We start from the raw sequence: 20,050 nt of genomic DNA, 5'->3' as shown, positions 1-20,050 counted from the left end.
TGTCAATTGTCGTGAAAATATTTGAATTTTTAGCTTTAATTGAATTATTTTCTAGTTTTGCTAGTTGATGCTGAAGTGGCACTTAGTAAAACAAGAAAATATTTGAATTAAAACTAAAAATTCAAATATATTGACATTGATAGAAAGCGGTCGGCGGTGTTAGCGATTGTACACAGAATCCCACCCCTGAATCTTATTTTCGGTAATGACATTGGGAAATTGTAACAAAATGTCTAAAAATTAATTTAGAAATGGGGTAAATACTATTAAAAAGCAAATTTTATTTTTGTCATAAGAAAATGTTGAAATATACCAAAAATCTATTAAAAAATATTGCCTACTAGAATTTTTTAAAAAATATCAAAAATTTACCAAAAAAGTAGAAACCTACTAAATGTGGCAACGCTGCACTAACAGCGCTGGCGATAACCGTCAAATCTCATCTCCTCTACCCATGGCGCGCCATTTAAATTTATCAGATAAATGCACAAAACTGCCACTAACAGCGCTGGCGAAAGCTGTCAAATCCCCTCTACCCATCGGCTCATGGCCAATATACATACTAAATAGCAGCGGTGCAAGTACGGAGCCCTGGGGGAGGCCGTTGTTAAGCGTTCTCTGTTTGCTCACTGTAGTTCCCATGGTTACACGAAAGTTTCTACTGCTCAGCATAGTATTTATGAGTCGGGCGGTTGCTTTGCAGGGGATTATTTTCAGGAGCTTATAGATGAGGCCATCTTTCCAAACCGTGTCATATGCAGCCGATAAATCGATGAATGCCACAGACGTCTTCAGTTTTCTTTGGTAACCTGCCTCTATGTAGGTAGTTATAGAGAGCACTTGGTCAGTGGTGCTTCGTTGAGGCCTGAATCCTGCTTGTTCAATTGGTATTTTTTGAAGTAGCTTTGGGCCGATTCTGTTCAGGACCAGTCTTTCGAGGAGCTTGTAAGCTGAACTGAGTAAAGCGATGGGGCGGTAACCCGCTGGGTTGTCTGTTGGTTTTCCAGGTTTTAGAATGGCTATGATTTTTGTTTGTTTAAAGATGTTTGGTAGGTTGCCTGTTTTGAGTATATCTGTATAGAATTTAGACAACCAGGTTTTTGCAAATTTCCCACAATGGATCAGGAATTCGGGAGGTATACCATCTGTACCAGGAGCTTTGTTAGGTTTAATGTCTTTGATGGCGTTTGAGACTTCTTCTGGAGTGAACGGTGCGGAGTACTCTGTATCTGATGGACAGGCAGCTTTTAGATGTTTAAGCTCCCTTTTTATAGTAGTGGTAAACTTTTTATCACATGTTCCTCTGGAGGTGGCAACTATATGTGATGCAATTGTATTAGGGTTGAAGTCGTGGATTTGTCGTGTTGCCAGTTTGTCACTTCCGAGTTTTCTTAGGAGCGACCACGCTTTACGGCTAGACTTTTTGAAATCTAACGATTCGACTTCATTTGTCCATTTCTTCCTTCTTGCTACATCAAGGCTCAGGAGAAATTCGTCCGCAATGTCACTTTCACCGGTTTCAAGATATTCTTCGTAGAGGTTTTGGCTTTCATCACTCCATCCTGGTATGTATTGCTTACGATGGCCCCTAGGAATGTGTTTCTTTGCTGTAACAATTATTGCCCCTCTAAACCTTTCATAATTTTTGTATGTTGGTGGAATCCATCGTAAGATTTTATCGAGTTCGTTGGTAAAGGCGGGCCAGTTACCTTTGTTAAAGTTCCAGCGTGGTCGTGGAATGGTTGTAACTAGTGGGATTTGGATACCAATCTCAATAATGATCGGCCTGTGCTGGCTATGCGGGAAGTCATGAAGTACTCTTCTCTTGGTTGGTAAGGGGTAGCTTTTCTGGTTTTTGCTCACAAAACATAAATCTGGATTGTACTCTCGTTTCCATGCCGCCGATTTAAAAGTGCCCCGGTCTTTGGCATCGAAGACGTGATGCAGGTGGTTACTCTCTGCCCAGTCTAGCAGTGTCTCCCCGTTTTCATCGTTATTTATGTATTTCCATTCTTGATGATGGCTGTTAAAATCACCTAAATAGATGGCGGGATGGGGCCTTATGTCTATGACGTGGTTTGGCCATGTAATAATTGGGGGTTTATAAACATTTGTCACTTCCATTTCACCTATTTTGGTAACGGTCAAATGTATATTATCTTGCATGGTGGAAGATATGAGGTGAGCGTTTTCTACGGAGTTTTTTACGTAGTTGGCGATACCATAAGCATGGTGATAGGTTGCTCCCAGAAGATCATAGCCTGGAATTTTGCCTCTACTTGCGAGTTGTTGCTCGTTCGCAGCATGGGCTTCCTGTATGACTACCAGGTCGATGTCGTTAGAAAGTAGTATGTTTGACAGCATTTCGCTTTTGGATCGACTAATGCCTTTGGATCTTCCACAAATAATACACAATAAATAACTTTTTATTAAGTTCACGTCTTAAATCAATTATTTATCAAATACACTATATATCAATATTTAATCAATATTTCAAAATATTCCCGATGCAATGTCAAATATTTGAAATTATGTCACTGATTGTCAGTGTCTGACTGACAATATATGCTGACAATATTATATTCGGCTGAGTGCGTTGTAAGACAAAGATAGATTTGGAAAATATTACCACGGCATTGTGTCCATTTTTTTCGAATCCTGAAAAAACCAATAAATATTTTTGAAAAATTTAAACGCAGAATGAAAGACTAAATTATTACCGAGGGCCGAAAGTCCCTTAGAATAAATAAAAAGTTTATTTTGAATGAGATATTTGAAATTAAAAATCACACTAAATTTTCTCTTAGTTTTTCACCCCTGTAACTTATTAAAATAAACATTATAGAAGTTTTCAGGGACTTTCGGCCCTCGCTAATAACGTAATCTTTCATTCTCCGTTTAAATTTTTCAAAAATACTTATTAGTTTTCTCAGGATTCGAAAAAAATGAATCCCCATTTGAATAGCATTGCAGCCGAAAATACGTACCGATCCTCTTAAAGTGAAATTGTTGTTGTTATTTTTGAGTCTTTCCCAGCTCTCCTCGATGTGATAGTTTTCTAATATTATTTCATTATCAATCTTCTCTCTCTTCTTTTTCTATATAAGAATTCCATGGATTCCGTATAATAACCTGTTACTTAATTTATTTTAGTTACTCTTTTTATTGTCTTAGGTACATCTACTTCATTTTTTTTCATTATTTTTCATATCTTCAGAATTCTATTCTTACTTTTGTTACATTACCATCCATATTTTATTTTGTTAACAAACCTCTTGCGAAGAGATATGGAACAGAAAAAAATGACGCTTTTTATCAAACTTTTTTATGTATAAAAATTAACATATAACAATTAAAAAACATATAACAAATACAAACATAAAAAAATTAACATATAACAAAATATAACAATTAAAAAATATTCTCAATAATAAAAATAAATAAAAAAATATTTTTCCTTTTAGTTCGAGATAAAAAAATAACAAAAATAATATAATAATAATAATAATTAAAAAATAAATAAAAAATTCTTAATAATAAAAATAAAAATATAATTCCTTAATAATAAAAATAAATAAAAAATTATTCCTAATTTTTGGTTTGAGATATCCTTTTATAACAAAATATATTTAAACTAAATAATATCACTTTTCCCACTCCTTCGTGTGTATGATTAACAATCTTTCTCCTTTATCAATCACTGGTTCGGTATGCAACTTCTTAAAATTTTCGATTAAACTATCAACTTCACTGTAGTAAATCTTAAAGTCTACAGTCAGTTTAATGCACTTCCGCCTACAACTCTCTGTAACTTCTTTGTAGAATTTAGAAAAGTATTTCAAAATATTATCACAGCCTATAAGATTGATGTCTTCTAAAACCGGTAGTTCCAGAATCTGTCGCAAGGTTACTGCAGTCAGGTCAATGTTGTAAGAAGCGTCGATCTTGATGATCGACTTATTGGAACATAACCTAAAATGTTTAGTTCATAATATATCAATGCATTGTGCAATATTATTATTATTATTATTATAAAACAAATAAGAGCAGAGGACCAAGCTCCTATTATCCCCAAGAACAAAGAACATAATCATTATACAACTAATACAAATTAAGAATAAAGTTACAATTAACAAACATCAAACAAAATAGTTAAGCGATAAATAATGCCCCCTAAAACAATTCAGTCATTGTCTGGTCCCAAGTTCAGGATGAGAAAGGAGGAGGGTTGTGCGTTGGGCTAACAACCCAACCACGTAAAAAATATTTTGTTATGAAATCGTCAAGATGCCTCGGTACTGAACCGAATAAAACGATGACAACAAATGCTATGGAAATGGATACGAGAAAGGTTATACAGGGCGGACTGGGACGTTTCGCCGTCGCCGTTTCGCCGTCGACCCAGTTCGCTGTCGGCCGTTTCGCCGTCGCCATCCCGGCATTGGTTAAGTTTACAAGAACGTGATAGCATACTAACTTTTTTTATACTAAATGTCGCAAGAACGTGATAACATACTAACTTTTTTTATACTAAATGTCAGTGTAAATAAAATGCTGATGTTGCTAGTAAAACCAAGTTATATTTTCGTATTTAACTATACATTGTTTTCGTCTGAAAAATAAAATATTTTTACAGAATTAAAAATATGACTATTATCAGATTCCCGGAAATAAACAATATTGAGAAAATTGATTTCAATTTCAATTGTTTTTACTGTATCAAAAATAAAAAAATTCATTATGCAAAAGTGATAGTATATATAATCTTTCGAAAACCATTCAAAACTTATATACAAGTAATGGCGGCGGCGAAATGGCTCGACGGCGAAATGGCGACGGCGAAATGGCTCGACGGCGAAACGGCGACGGCGAAATGTCCTAGACCCTATACAGGGTGTCCAGAAACTCTACCGACAAACGAATACAGGAGATTCCCCAGATAATTTTAAGACAATTTAACCCAATTCACTTAGTCCGAAAACGCTTCCTAAGGGAGCTAGGGCTATTTGAAGATGGCGTCTGGTAATTAGTTTTTCTTAAATACCTCCGGAACGCTTCTATTTAGAAAAACAAAAATTGATATGCGTATTTATCTTCCAGAGATAAATCGATTATATCCATTGCAAATTTCTAGTACCGGTCATAGGCGTCCGTTTTGGGTAGGGCAATGGTTACTTTATCGCATAACTTTTTTATCTTTAACTTTTTAGCATTTCTAACTCTGGATTATTAAATTGTGAGTTATTCTTGTATTAAAAGGTGCTTTTGTTTCGATAGGATAGCGGATAGACCGTTTTCTAGAAAAATTGATTTGAAAATTTTTCGTTCCTTAAATAAAAAAAAAAACGATTTAGAAAAACGAAAACTTGTACGTTTAATTATATTCCAGAGGTGAATTGATTTCATTAATTGCGAATTTCAAGTATCAGTCATATGCGTCGGTTTTGGGTAGGGCAACGGTTACTTTATCGCATAACTTTTTTGTCTTTAATTTTTAAGCATTTTTGACACTAGATTATTAAATTATAAGGTGTTTAGTAGTAAAAGTTAGTCTTTATTTAAGTTAGTAAAATACACCGTTTTTATTGAAAATTTTTTTAATTTTTTTTTCAAATTCAAGAGACTAAAAATTTTCAAATCGAGTTTTCTAGAAAACGGTGTGTCCTAGCAACTTAAATTAAGAGTACCTTTTAGTACTAGCATACCTCACAATTTAATAATCTAAAGTGAAAAATGCTTAAAATTTAAAGACAAAAATTATGCGATAAAATATCGATTACCCTACCCAAAACGGACGCCTATGACCGGTACTATAAATTCGCAATTGATGGAATCGATTTATCTCTGGAAGATAAATATACATACCAATTTTTGTTTTTCTAACTATAAGCGTTCTGGAGGTATTTAAGAAAAACTAATTACAAGACGCTATTTTCAAACAGCTTTAGCTCTCTTAGGCAAGCCGCACACCAAAGAAACATGAAACGAAAAACATGTTTCATGAAACTAAAACACTGCTAAACAAATCTTGAAGTCCGCCTACCAATGAAACGAGTGTGATTCATGTTCATGACACATTTTTATTTTCGGAGTTTCATAAATGGCCGAACGTATATTTGTTTAGCAGTGTTTTATTTTCGTGAAACGTAATTTACGTTTCATGTTTCTTTGATGTGCTGGCTTTAGGAAGCATTTTCGGACTTGGATAAATTGCCTTAAAATTACCTGAGGAATCTCCTGTCTTCGTTTGTCGGTAGAGTTTCTGGACACCCTGTATATATGGGCTGCTGGAATGTAAGAACTATGTATGAGATCGGCAAAACTAATCAGGTAGCTGCTGAGATGGACTCCTAAATCCTAGGAATAAGCGAGGTAAGGTGGAAAGGATGTGGAAAAACGAGACTACAAAATGGAAAAACAATCTTATTCTCGGGACATACAAAGGAAACTGCCAAACATGAGGGCGGAGTGTCCATAATGCTGGGAAAAACGAAGCACGAGCATTGATAGATTGGGAGGGTGTGACAGATAGGATTATAGTAGCAAGGTTTAAAACAAGATTTCGCAACCTCTCAATAATAAATGTTTATGCTCCCACCAACGACAAAGAACAGGTAGTGAAAGAAGAATTTTACGAGCAACTGCAAGCTATATATGATAGAATGGAGGCAAATAATAAAAGTGATATCTTAATAGTGATGGGGGATATGAACGCCAAAATAGGTGGAGAAAATGAGGGAAAAGAATTTGTAATGGGAAAGAAAGCCTTAAGAGAAATAAATGAAAACGGTGAAATGTTTACTGACTTCTGTGCCCAAAACAACTTAATGATTGGCGGAAGTATCTTTCCACACAAGCGCATACACAAGATAACGTGGATTTCTCCAGGAGGTGAAGTACAAAACCAAAAGACCACATTACAATAAATAGACGATGGAGGAAATAACTACTGGATGTAAGATCTATGAGAGGGGCAGATGTAGGGTCCGATCATGTATTAGTGAGAGCGATATTTACAGTTAAGCTGCGAGCAGCACCAAAGAGAACACCGAATAGAGAAAAATACAATGTCCACTGGATCAGAGATGGAAATAACGTACAGAATAAATTCAGAGAATGAATTCAGAGAGCGAATGCAGAATAATTGGAGAACGGCCGGCGACATAGAGGATGCCACTGTTGAGGAACTCTGGAACAAGTATAAAGAGACGATAAAGAAAACGGCAGTGGAAACAGTGGGCTACAAGAAAAAAAGTAACAAACCCTGGATGACAAAAACAACATGGGACAAGATGCAAGAACGCAAACAAATTAAAGTCAAGCTACTACACTCAATCAAAGACGACGGACGATGAGAAGCAACGATTAGAACAGAAATACTGGGAAAAAACAAAGAAGTCAAAAGAAGTGCAAGAAATGACAAAAGATCATACCATAACGGACTCATTAATGAAGCTCAAAATGCGGCAAGAGAAAACGACCTAAAAACATTGTATGACATCACAAGAACCTTGACAAGAACAAGCCGAAATGGTACCACTAAAATAAAAGATAAAAATGGTATCGTACTGAAAACAGAACAACAAATTCTTACTAGATGGATGGAATATTTCAAAGAAATGTATGAAGAACAGAATATAATACACGAAATAGAAGAGGAACCTAACAGACAACCAATGAACATGAACACCAAAGAATTCACCCATGAAGAGATAAAAGATGCAATTAAACAATTAAAAAGAGGAAAAGCTGCAGGCATAGACAATATCCCCACTGAGTTAATCAAAGCAGACATCGAAACGTCCACCTCTAGAGGTAACACAGACGGGCCGGCGTACGTCGACAGAACCCCCGCTGAGATGTCGATAGCGACGCATCCCTTACTATATTTTGATACTGTGACACACACCAGACGCTCTTAACATTTTCTATGCAGCGACTTTTTATCGACATATCCTGGGACCCATCCACCGCCAATCGGTTTTATGACTTCGACGGCATATCATAAATGCGTCTATCGTGGTATGACACACACGTTTGAGCTGTTTTCTAGCGAATTCTGTAGTGAGTGTTGTCAGATCGTGTTTTTGTGATGGAAAATACAGATGTAGAAAAATTAATTAATGAAATTCAGATGAGACCAGCTATTTGGGATATGGATATTGATGAATATTCAAACAGAATAATAAAAAAACAGGCCTTATTTATTATGCTCTACAGGCCTTGTATTTACAATTTTAGATAATACAGTTTATGCTAATAATTTATATACAGTGAGCACGTAAAGGTTGGAATATATTCATTTTCTCGAGAATGGAAGACTTTGGAAAAAAATCCTGAAACAGGTCAATTTTTATTTTTAAATTACGACTTTTTGACATATATATTATACTAGTGACGTCATCATCTGGGCGTGATGACGTCATCGATGATTTATTTAAATAAAAATAGGGATCGTGTGATAGCTCATTTGAAAGGTAATTCAATTCTCTATTCAGTAATATAAATATTAACATAATTATTTATACAGGGAGTCCAAAAAAAAATTTGAATTAAATTTATTAACATAAAAAGAAGAATGTGTGTAATTTATTTAATTTAAAATTCATTTTCCTGCTATCAGAACACAGGAAAAAATGTTTATTTGGCAGATAAATATTGTTTTTTTGCTTAAATTCAATATTAAAGCAGCCACCCACCAGCCTCGGGACAGTTTAACCATTTAATTTAAGCGAAAAGCCATGATTATTTTTCAAATAAACATTTTTTTCTGTTTTCTGAGAGCAGTAAAATGTATTTTGAATTAAATAAATTACATACATTCTTCTTTTTGTCAATAAATTTAATAAAAAAAAATTTTTTTGGACACCCTGTATAAATAATTATGTTATTGTTTATATTACTGAATAGAGAATTGAATTACCTTTCAAATGAGCTATCACACGACCCCTACTCTCATTTAAAAAAATCATCGATGACGTCATCACGCGCAGATGGGTGACGTCACTGGTATGATATATATGCCAAAAAGTCCTAATTTAAAAATAAAAATTGACCTGTTTTTTCATTTTTTTTCAAAATTGTCCATTCTCGAGAAAATGAATTTATTCCAACCTTTACGTGCTCACTGTATAATTTTATTTGATGTCTATGTAAAAATTGCTGAACTATGGTTCTCCACTATATCCTATTTTTCACCTCCTCTTTCCAGTGTGTAATTTCCATCGATACTATACCTTCCTGAAACTTTCTTGCCGTCTTTTTCTTGGTCTACCTCGTCTCCTAGCCCCAACTGGTCTTCTGTGCAGTACCATATTTGGCATTCTTTCCTTATCCATCCCCTCGACATGACCTGCCCACTTGATTCTTTATGACTTTGTGTATCTTGTTACACTTGGTTCCTTGTAAAGCATCCTTAATTCTTGATTGGCGCTTCTATGCCAGCCGTCTTCTGTATCTGTATTCTTTCCCCTGAAAATAGCTCTTAGTACGTTCCGTTCTCAACTCTATATCATTTTGTCTTCTGTTTTATTTAGCACCCATGTCTCACATCCGTAGGTGACTGTTGCTCTTATTACGGTTTTGTATATCCTGGTTTTCGTCTTTCTCGATACGTACTTTGGCTTTAATTTGAATAATTTTTTTGTTAATATTAATTTGTGAAACATCACTATTTCCCAATAGATGGGGTATAATAAAGGGGCATCAATTTAACAGCTGTATTTGCTCAGTGGCGTACCATAGAATGGACAGCCTCTTAGCGTTATAAATAGTTTTTCTTAGGTGATATGCTTTCCCTCATAACGGTGTTATTTCTTAAACACGGCTCTTTAATACTCACTAATAACTCCTGAAAAGATTTTTTAGACATTCTTGTAAAATTAAAAACATATCTGGGCCTTTATTATATTAATTTCGTTAATATGTGTAAAAAAACCCTTATAATTTCGTTCCTTTATGATGGGATGTATCCAATATCTGCGTTTCTTTTTTTCTTTAATCTAAGATAAAATAAACTTGTATTTATTACAAAAGACAAATCGTCATAACTTTCAGACATCGTATCGTACAGCAGCCAACACGCGACTAAATTTGGCAACAACGAAATACAAATACTTTAAATCGTAGCATAGCTGCCGCTGTTATACCGCGCCATGTGTTTTACGCTGCCTCGACGTCGATTCGATGCGCGCCGCCTGGTGTGTCCTTGCTCCTATACTGTAGATGCACTTTTAAATAAAATTTGGAGAACCGAAGAGCTACCCAGAGAATGGACGCAAGGCTTAATTGTAAAAATTCCTAAGAAGGGCGACACAACATCTAAATGTGAAAATCGGAGACCGATCATCCTGCTATGCACAACAAGCAAAATATTGACCCGAATCATGTTTGAAAGAATGAAGAAGGAATTTGATAAAGTTATAAGAGAAAACCAAGCTGGATTCCGGGCACGAAGATCCTGCATTGAGCACATTTGTACGATAAGAACGATTATAGAGCAATCATTTGAGTGGCGGAATAAGCTATATGTGAACTTTATAGACTTCGAGAAAGCGTTTGATCGTGTGGATCGCAAAGCCTTATGCAAATTGCTAGAGAAATACGGAATGCCTCCCAAGTATATCAGAATTATAAAACTATTCTACGAAGGGTCCAAAGCACGCATAGTCCACGAACGCAAGTTAACACAACAAATAGATATTGGTACAGGATTAAGGCAAGGCTGTGTGCTCTCTCCAACCTTATTCCTGATAGTAATCGACTGGATCATGTCTAAGGCTACTAGTAATAAGACTGGATTAAATTGGAATGTTTTTAACCAACTTAAGGACTCGGAATTTGCAGATGACATAAAATATGCCTTTTAACAGAAAAAAGACAACACATGCAACGCAAAACTGAAAAAGTAGCAGAGGCAGGGAAGAAGGTCGGACTTAACATAAACGTCAGAACAACTAAGATAATGAAAATAAATACACCAAGAGAAATGGGAATATCACTGGGAGGCACGGAATTAGAAACGGTAGAGAAATTTAACTACTTGGGCAGAATTTTGAACAACAAAGGAGGGACGGAGGAGGACGTAAAACGGAGAATAGGAATAGCTCAAAACGCATTCAATATGCTAAGGAAAATGTGGTCTTTACGTCAGATGACAAGTAAAACCAAGATGAGATTATTCAACAGCAACGTGAAGACTGTGTTACTATACGGAGCAGAAACTTGGAAAGTGTCCAGAAAATGTATCGGACAGATGCAAGTGTTTATAAATAAATGCCTAAGGAAGATTCTTAACATTTACTGGCCAAACCGCGTATCAAACCAAGAGTTATGGACAAGAACTAACCAGGAACCTATATCTAAGACAATATGCAAAAGGAAATGGAGTTGGACGGGGCACACACTAAGAAGACCTGATACAGACATAGCGAGGCAAGCCCTAGAATACACACCACATGGCAAGAGAAGACCAATTAGACCCGTAGAAACGTGAAAAAGAAGTGTGGAGAAAGAAATTAATGCTATTGGGAAAACCTGGGCAGAAATAAAGATTAGTGCAAAGGATAGGGCAGAATGGAGGCAGACAGTTGACGTCCTATGCTCCGCATGGAGTGAAGAGGAATAAGTAAAGTAAGTAAAACAATTCAGTCCTACATATAAAGCTCCTATTATGCCCAAAATAATGAAAAGTATCGTTACAAAACTAGTAAAAATTATAAAGATTACATTAAAAAAAATAATATTGCCGTCCTAAAATAATTCAGTCCTGCAAAGAAAATAAAGAACAATCAAGCCGATTTTTAAAAATGTTAACACTAGTTGCCGATATGGTGTGTTGATCCAAGTTATTCCAGATATTAAATATTCTGTTTGGTAAAAAGTTCATTCTGGATCTTGTTGTCATCTGTTCTTTCTTTAATTTGTAACGATGGCCTCTTAATCGTTCGTCTTTATTTAGATTGAGGTGGTGGGGTTTCACCTCAACACGTGGTGTTGAGGTGAAAATTATACACTCACCAGCACAAAATTCCGCCACCCAAAATTTTTGATTAAGTTTGACAATTTATAACTTTATTATTTGTGCTCCGATTTTCAAGATTCTTGCACCAGTTTGTAGTTGGGCTTAAAATAAATGAAGAAAAGACAAAGTATATGATAATGGGACAGATCCAAAAAGAAAAAGAAAGTAACATCATGTTACAAATCGATGGAGAAAAAACATACTCGTTCAAAAGAGCCAAAGAAATTAATTACCTGGGGGCCAAAATAGATGAAAATGGTCATGAGGAAGCGGAGATAAAGGCAAGAATAGCGTAAGGAGATAAAAAGTATGGAGCATTACCAACCCTAATGAAATCCAAATACGTATCAAGGAAAACAAAAATCAGAATTTATAAGACTGTTATCAGACCTACAGTAACTTACGCATGCGAAACATGAGTGCTGAAAAAGTCAGAAACATAATTTAGAACGATGGGAGAGAAAAATGCAAAGAGTAATATATGGAGGTGTGAAAATGAGATGGTCAGTGGAGAAGAAGAACCAATAAAGAATTGGAAGAACTGTACAAAGAGCCAACGATAATGACGACAATCAAAGCACAGAGAATACGATATTTGGGACACATCAAAAGAATGAGAAGTGAAAGAATGCCAAAAATGGTACTCTCACGAAGACCAATACAAAAGAGAAGGAAAGGCAGGCCAAGAAAATGATGGAAGGACAGTGTGTACGAAGGCCTGAAGAGAAGTAACATTGAGAGATGGAAAGAACTAGCATTGGACAGAAAGAGATGGAGAAGGTATGTATAAAAAGACTAAAGTGAAATTAAACATAATTTATAAGACTTGTTATATAAGAATTATTTGTAAAATTTATAAAATGTAATGAGAAATGTAAACTTGTTAGCCCTAGGCCTACAAGGTCTGTTGAGCTCAATAAATAAAAGATTCTTCAACTTACCTAAGTATGTGGTACATATCAGTATCAGTGAGACCACATCTGGACAAATTCAACGAGTGTAATGAATTGAATTTGCCATCTCTATCGAAATCCTCACTGAAATGCCCTAAAGTGGTATTTTTGAGAGTATTTCTCGACAAGTTTAAATCGACCAAGTTATTTGCAACAGTCCAAGAAATGATATTCTCCACGTCTCGACTACTTAACTGGTTATTGCTTATATTCAAATATTTAACATCCTGGAGATTTAGTCTCAAGTTCCTATTGTGCAAATCTTGAAAAATACCGCTATTAAAAGTCACATTCGCTATATTCAAATGCTCCAGTTTTAGATGCCTCAGTATCTCCACTAAAAGTTCACAACTTCTGTTCCTCAAGTAATTGTTACTCAAATCCAGACGCTTCAACCTCTGTAATATTCTGGTTGAAGCAACAGAGAACATATTCACCATTTCCGTTAGATGAGAACCGCTCAAACCGGTACATTTCAAGTTCAGAGAAGTGAGATTTACAAGAGATGGAAGACTTGAGCATAGAATGACCATGCAGTAAACATCGAGGAAGTTTCCTGATAAGTTTAGGTCTAGTAGCGTAGTTTGATGATTCAATGCCTTGCATAGAGGCGATAAGGTGTGGCTCATGATGCCCAAATTTTGTAAGTTTAGATTTACAGAAAATTCTTCGAGTATTCTCGTAAGCTTGTCATCCACATCTAAAACAATAAGAAATGTGAATTAAAATTTCATTTATACATTTCTCTTGACATTTTCGTTGTACTACATGGATAAGATCGTGGTACAAACAACTATCTAGAATTTTCTTAACACATATTTCCACATAGTGAAAAAAATATCATTTTATGTTAGTTTAAAGAAATATTGAAACTCTGGCAACATTGCATCGAGGAATTATAATTTGCGCGCCGGTGAATCAGAATAGGAGTAGACGTTAACATACTGTGCGCGCCAGCAAATTTCAAATTACGACAAGGAGCGCTCAGTTGATCGATAACCGTTTTTACCGCAGAAACAGACGAGCCACTCTTCAGCGCTACTGAAGGAGCCACAAAGTGGCTTTAAACAGGCGATTTTGTTAGGTCAATGATTTTGTAATGGACGCCACTAGCAGCGAGAATCGGCGACAGTGGCTGGCCACTGTCGCTCGTCTGGAATCACACGTTTAATTTACATAAGAATTTACGGCTAATCATCGGAGGCTACTTTGTGGCGCCACAGAGTAGTGCTGCAAAGTGGTTCGTCTGTTTCTGGAGTTATGTGGATAGTTTCACTGTAGTAGTGCCGTGTTGGGGGGACACGGAAGTAGCCTCCACGAGATCAATAGTGCCACATCAACTACAAAACAGGTAACACTATTGACGGCGTCCCCTGGAAACGTCTACTAGTAGACGGCTAATCCTTCCAACACCGGACCAAACCAAACCAAATCAGATGGCAAACATCAAGCCACAACGGTTCTTCTCAGAGCCAACACTGACGGTAGCGAGCATAAATATCGAGGGCATCACAACACCAAAACAAGACATCAGATCCACAGAGACCTAACTGCAGCGAGACCGAAAATCTCAGGTATGAAACTGTTTGCGGAGATACCACACAATAAGAATGGGAGATGTTTTAGTCTCAAAGAAGGATACTGGATATGAGACTCAAGTGTATAGAAAACCAACACACACCAACAGATATCTCAATTACAAATCAAATCACCACATCAACGTTAAAAAGGGAATCATTAAATCCTTATATGATAGAGCCAAAATTACTTGTTCTAACGAAAATTCATTTTTAGAAGAAAAACAAACAATTCTTAACATCTATTTTATTAAAAAATGATTATCATTTATCGTTTATATATAAGGAATTGTCAAGATTGGATCGAATGGAACAGAACAACTTAGAACGGGATCCTACAACATTGACAAGAAATAATACGAGGAAAACATCAATACCATATATAAAAGGACTATCCGAGAAACTTAAAACAATAGGAAATAAATTCAACATTTCAACAACATTCAAAACAACAAACACATTGAGATCTATTCTATCTAAAACTAAACCTAACAATGAACAAGAAAGAACAAAGAATTGCATTTATAAAATACCTTGTGAATGCGAACAATTTTATTTAGGTGAAACATCAAGACCATTACAGGAGAGTGATACTGAAAACATCGTCAAACATACAAAAGCTAAGATAAGATGGGCAGGCCATGTGGTAGATCAGAGGAAGACAGAGTGTTAAAGACGGTGTTTTTCGAGAGGCGATCAATAGGCCTATCCAGAAAAAGATGGAAGGATGATGAAGAATCGAAGTATCCCGAATTAGTAAAGACTGCTTGTAGAATTATTTGCATATTTATTGAAACAACGATGTGAACCATTTGATTTCACTTTAAAATTCGTGAACTCCAAACGGTAAGAGAAAAATTTAATACCATTTATACACTTTTTAGATAATTGTTTAATTGAGGCTAGCGAAAAATTTCAAATTTTGAAAAATGGTTCGGACTGTCAAGGAGCTTGGCCACCCCTGGTATAGAGGTAATAACCATTGAGATCGGAAAATACACAATAACCTCGGTATACAAGCCCCCAAACAAGCCTTTTATATTTTCACCCCCAACTAACTTCCAATCACAACCGAATCAGCTTATACTGGGAGACTTTAACAGACACTGTTTACTCTGGGGCTACGCAAATTCGGATGCGAATGGAGACGCAGTAGAAGCATGGGCTGAAACGAGTGGCTTCGCGCTAATCCATGAACCTAAACTTCCACCATCTTTTCAGAGCAAAGTTTGGAAAAGGGGATATAACCCGGATATCTGTTTTTCAAGTAATAACCTCGAAGACCGATGTACCAAAGTAGTATATGGCCCCATACCCAAAACTCAGCATAGACCAATTAGTATAACATCTTTCCAGTTGTCAGACCTCAAACTATTCCATTCAGAAGGAGATTTAACTTCAAAAAGGCAAACTGGCAAAAGTATGCAGACATACAATATTCTGAGCGGCTACGTCTTGAGCCAAAAGTAGAGAACTACGAAAAATTTGTAAAGGTAATAAAAAATGTGTTTAGAAAAGCTATCCCCAGAGGATGTAGGCAACAATATGTTCCCGGGATATCCAGCGAGTCCAAAGAACTAATGAGAACATACGAAACCCTCTATTTTACTGACCCTTTTAGCCAAGAAACGGTTGACTGCGGAGCAGTCCTACTCCAACAGCCGAGTCAAGCCAGAAAGGAAAAGTGGATTCAAACCCTGGAAAAATGGACATGACACATAGTAGCAAAATAGCATGGAACCTTGTAAAAAAACTTAGCGGGTAACCCAAAAGAACATAAACCACCTTCCAAGGTTACAGCTAACCAAGTTGCTACTCAACTCCTTATGGATGGAAGAACTAAAAACACATATAAAGACCCATATACTAGAAGAGGATTGAATCAGGAGACAAACCACCTAGGAACTCCTTTTACACTAAATGAACTCCATGACGGTATGAACAGGTTAAAAAACGGGAAAGCTGCTGGTGTGGATAATATATGCAGTGAACAAATAAAGCATCTAGGCCAAGGAGCAAAAAACTGGATCTTGCAACTTTACAACACGTGCTGCAAAGACTGCAAAATTCCAAAATTATGGAGAAAATCTAAAGTGATAGCCATGTTAAAATCAGGAAAGGACCCAGAAAATCCCAGTAGCTACAGACCTATTTTGCTGTTGTGTCACTTTTTTAAACTATATGAAAGAAATCCTCACCAGAATGGAAAAAAATGTCGACAAGCACCTCATCCCACAAGAAGGAGGATTCAGACCCGGCAAATCTTGCACCGGTCAAGTCCTCGCAGTAACAGAACACATTGAAGAGGGCTTTGAAGAAAAACTTATAACAGGGGCTGCTTTCGTAGATTTGACAGCAGCCTATGACACAGTGAGGCACAAAACATTGCTCCGCAAATTATACGACACTCTCAATTACCACCATCTGGGTAAGGTCGTATATTCCTTATTTCAAAACAGACTTTTTTCGTTGTGCTGGAGGGCAAAGTAAGTAGATGGAGAGTCCAAAAGAACGGCCTCCCACAGGGAAATGTTTTAGCACCCATGCTTTTCAATATATATACAAACGACCAAACTACGCCGAATGAATCCAAGCATTTCCTCTATGCTGACGATCTCGCAATATGTGCTCAAGGAAATTATTTGAAGAAGTGGAGGAGAGGCTCGAAACTGCCTTAAAAACAATTATAACTTAGTTTTTTTTAATTACAGAGTACTATCTGCAGAATTCCCCGAGACCCAATCCCTCTAAAACGCAAGTCTGCGCCGTCCACCTTCGCGCAAAGGAAGCCAAGCGAAAACTCCAAATTGTGTCAAATGGTAATATACTAGAGCACACGGACCAACCTATAAGGAGTAACTCTGGACCGGTCCCTCACCTACAGACAACATTGCATAAAAACGAGAGGGAAAGTAACAACTAGGAACAGCATACTCAGAAAGCTAATGGGAAGTAAATGGGGTGCATGTCCTGGCCTCTTAAGAACATCGGCACAGGCACTGTGTTTCTCAACTGCTGAATATGCGTGCCCAGTTTGGGGCAGATCTACCCACGCTAAACAAGTCAATACTGCGCTAAATGAAACATGCAGGACAGTAACGGGGTGCATGAAACCAAACTATATAAAGCAGCGGGTTTTGCAGAACCCTCAACACGCAGGGGCGTTTCAGAGCACATAGAGAAAATTAAACAGATTGCGGACGAGCGGCATGCCCTATACAAAGCTCGAACACCACGAAAGCGACTAAAATCCAGGAAAAGCTTTCTTGGAACAGTACAGGATGAACCGTATTGCGTATTTTCCTCTGCTCTAGGTTCAATGGACCGGCCAGTCTCTAGTCTTTAAAACGTGGAAAACTATGAATAGGGTAAGAACGGGGGTCGCTCCAGTGAAATCAAACATGATAAAATGGGGGAAAATAGACCAAGATCAAGTGAACTGTGACTGTGGAGAAACGCAGAATATGGAACATCTTTTTACATGCAGAAACTGTCCTTATCGGTGTACCCTCGAAGATTTGTGGCTCGCCAACGAACATGGAACCGACTTAGCCCGATACTGGGAAGAAATTTTATAAATGACATGTCCGGACACGATAAAGTAAAGTAACTGTAGTAGTGATTCGCGACGTTGACAATTTTGTGTAAAATCCATAAGGAAATTTCCTGTAGCTGGCTGTATTCGAGATGTGCAAGTACTTGGAAGGGATACGAGAAACGACCGTGCGAGAATAGCGGAGAAATATTGCAACTTTCTTAAATAATTCATATTGTCAATTGAAATTGTCAAATTGGCGTGCATTTCATATCTACTGTCACTGAAGGTGAAAAATTATATGTTGCTCCACAATATTGATATGATATGCAATTATTATATAAAGGTACATTTAATTAATCGTATTTTGCTTGCAGTACTGCATTTTAATAACTAATTTTATTTACTACATACAATTGTTTACGTTTTCATCACATAACCTGCATCTTATTTTTTCTCCTTATTATTTTTTTGGGCTATGGCCTTGACAATTATCCAGCAACCAGGACTAACGTAATTGGTCAATACAATTAAAAGTGCGAATAAAAGTGCACAGCGTAGAAATAGGTGTCGCTTTGCGCAACTTGCACGGTCCCAATACCATTAATTGCAAAAATTTAAGAAAAAGATCTTCTGTGTAAAAGGTATATTTATTTGAAAATCCAAATAAAGGGCCACATTAAAAAACAGAACATGTTCGCTCTAAAGAGAGCATCATCAGTGTTCTAAGCAAGCTCTACATGCTAAGCCACAAAAAATACATGGGTTAAAACCCTTAAAATGCCGACTAAAAGCCTTACATTGGCGTGTTGTATAGTAAACCCTGGCGATGGGTGAAATTTAAAAAAGATATACCTCAAAGCATCATATGACTATACCACGAGCATGTAGGTGGTTGAGTTGATCTCTCTGTCTTCACAAAGAGAAAGGTTAGCTAGTTGGCTTTCACCTTTCTCTTTGTGAAGACAGAGAAATCAACTCAACCACCCACATGCTCGTGGTATAGTCATATGATGCTTTGAGGTACATATATCTTTTTTAAATTTACTATACAGTAAGCACGTAAAGGTTGGAATAAATTCATTTTTTCATGAATGGGCAATTTTGGAAATAAATCCTGAAACATGTCAATTTTTATTTTTAATTTACGACTTTTTGGCATATATATCATACTAGTGACGTCATCCATCTGGGCGTCATGACGTCATCGATGATTTTTTTTAAATGAGAATAAGGGTCGTGTGATAGCTCATTTGAAAGGTAATTCAATTCTCTATTCAGTAATATAAACCGTAACATAATTATTTATACAGGGTGTACAAAAAAAATTTGTTTAATTAAATTTATTGACATAAAAAGAAGAATGTGTGTAATTTATTTAATTCAAAATAAATTTTGCTGCTATCAGAAAACAGGAAAAAATGTTTATTTGACAAATAAATATTGTTTCTTGCTTATATTCAATATTAAAGCAGCCACCCACCTGCCTCTTGACAGATTGAACATTTAATTTAAGCGAAAAGCAATGATTATTTTTTAAATAAACATTTTTTTCTGTTTACTGAGGGCAGTAAAATGTATTTTGAATTAAATAAATTACATACATTCTTCTTATGTCAATAAATTTAATTAAAAAATTTTTTTTTGGACACCCTGTATAAATAATGATGTCAATGTTTATATTACTGAATAGAGAATTGAATTGCCTTTTAAATGAGCTATCACACGACCCCTATTGTAATTTAAAAAAATTATCGATGACGTCATCACGCCAAAATCGATGACGTCACTAGTATGATATATATCCCAAAAAGTCGTAATTTAAAAATAAAAATTGACCTGTTTCGGGATTTTTCTCCAAAATGGTCCATTCTCTAGAAAATGAATTTATTCGAACCTTTACGTGCTCACTGTATAACACGCTAATGTAAGGCTTTAGTCGGCATTTTAAGGGTTTTAACCC

General features: G+C 36.2%; 1 protein-coding gene across 1 annotated transcript in view; it reads right to left on the bottom strand.

Moving 5' to 3' along the window:
- Positions 1 to 3,462: 3,462 nt before the first annotated feature.
- The window catches only part of LOC126889715 (tonsoku-like protein), a 94,770-nt gene continuing 78,182 nt past the window's right edge, over positions 3,463 to 20,050 (bottom strand). Inside the window, exons 11-12 of the mRNA XM_050658249.1 lie at positions 12,964 to 13,675; positions 3,463 to 3,972 (exon numbers count right to left, since the gene is read on the bottom strand). Coding sequence (XP_050514206.1) covers positions 3,645 to 3,972; positions 12,964 to 13,675 — 1,040 coding nt within the window. The 3' untranslated portion in view covers positions 3,463 to 3,644. The remainder of the gene's footprint in view (positions 3,973 to 12,963; positions 13,676 to 20,050) is intronic.

The sequence above is a fragment of the Diabrotica virgifera genome, chromosome 8, assembly GCF_917563875.1.
Source record: "Diabrotica virgifera virgifera chromosome 8, PGI_DIABVI_V3a".
Lineage (NCBI taxonomy): Eukaryota > Metazoa > Arthropoda > Insecta > Coleoptera > Chrysomelidae > Diabrotica > Diabrotica virgifera.
The sequence above is the reverse complement of the archived record's forward strand: the minus strand, read 5'-3'. Positions and strand labels throughout refer to the sequence as shown.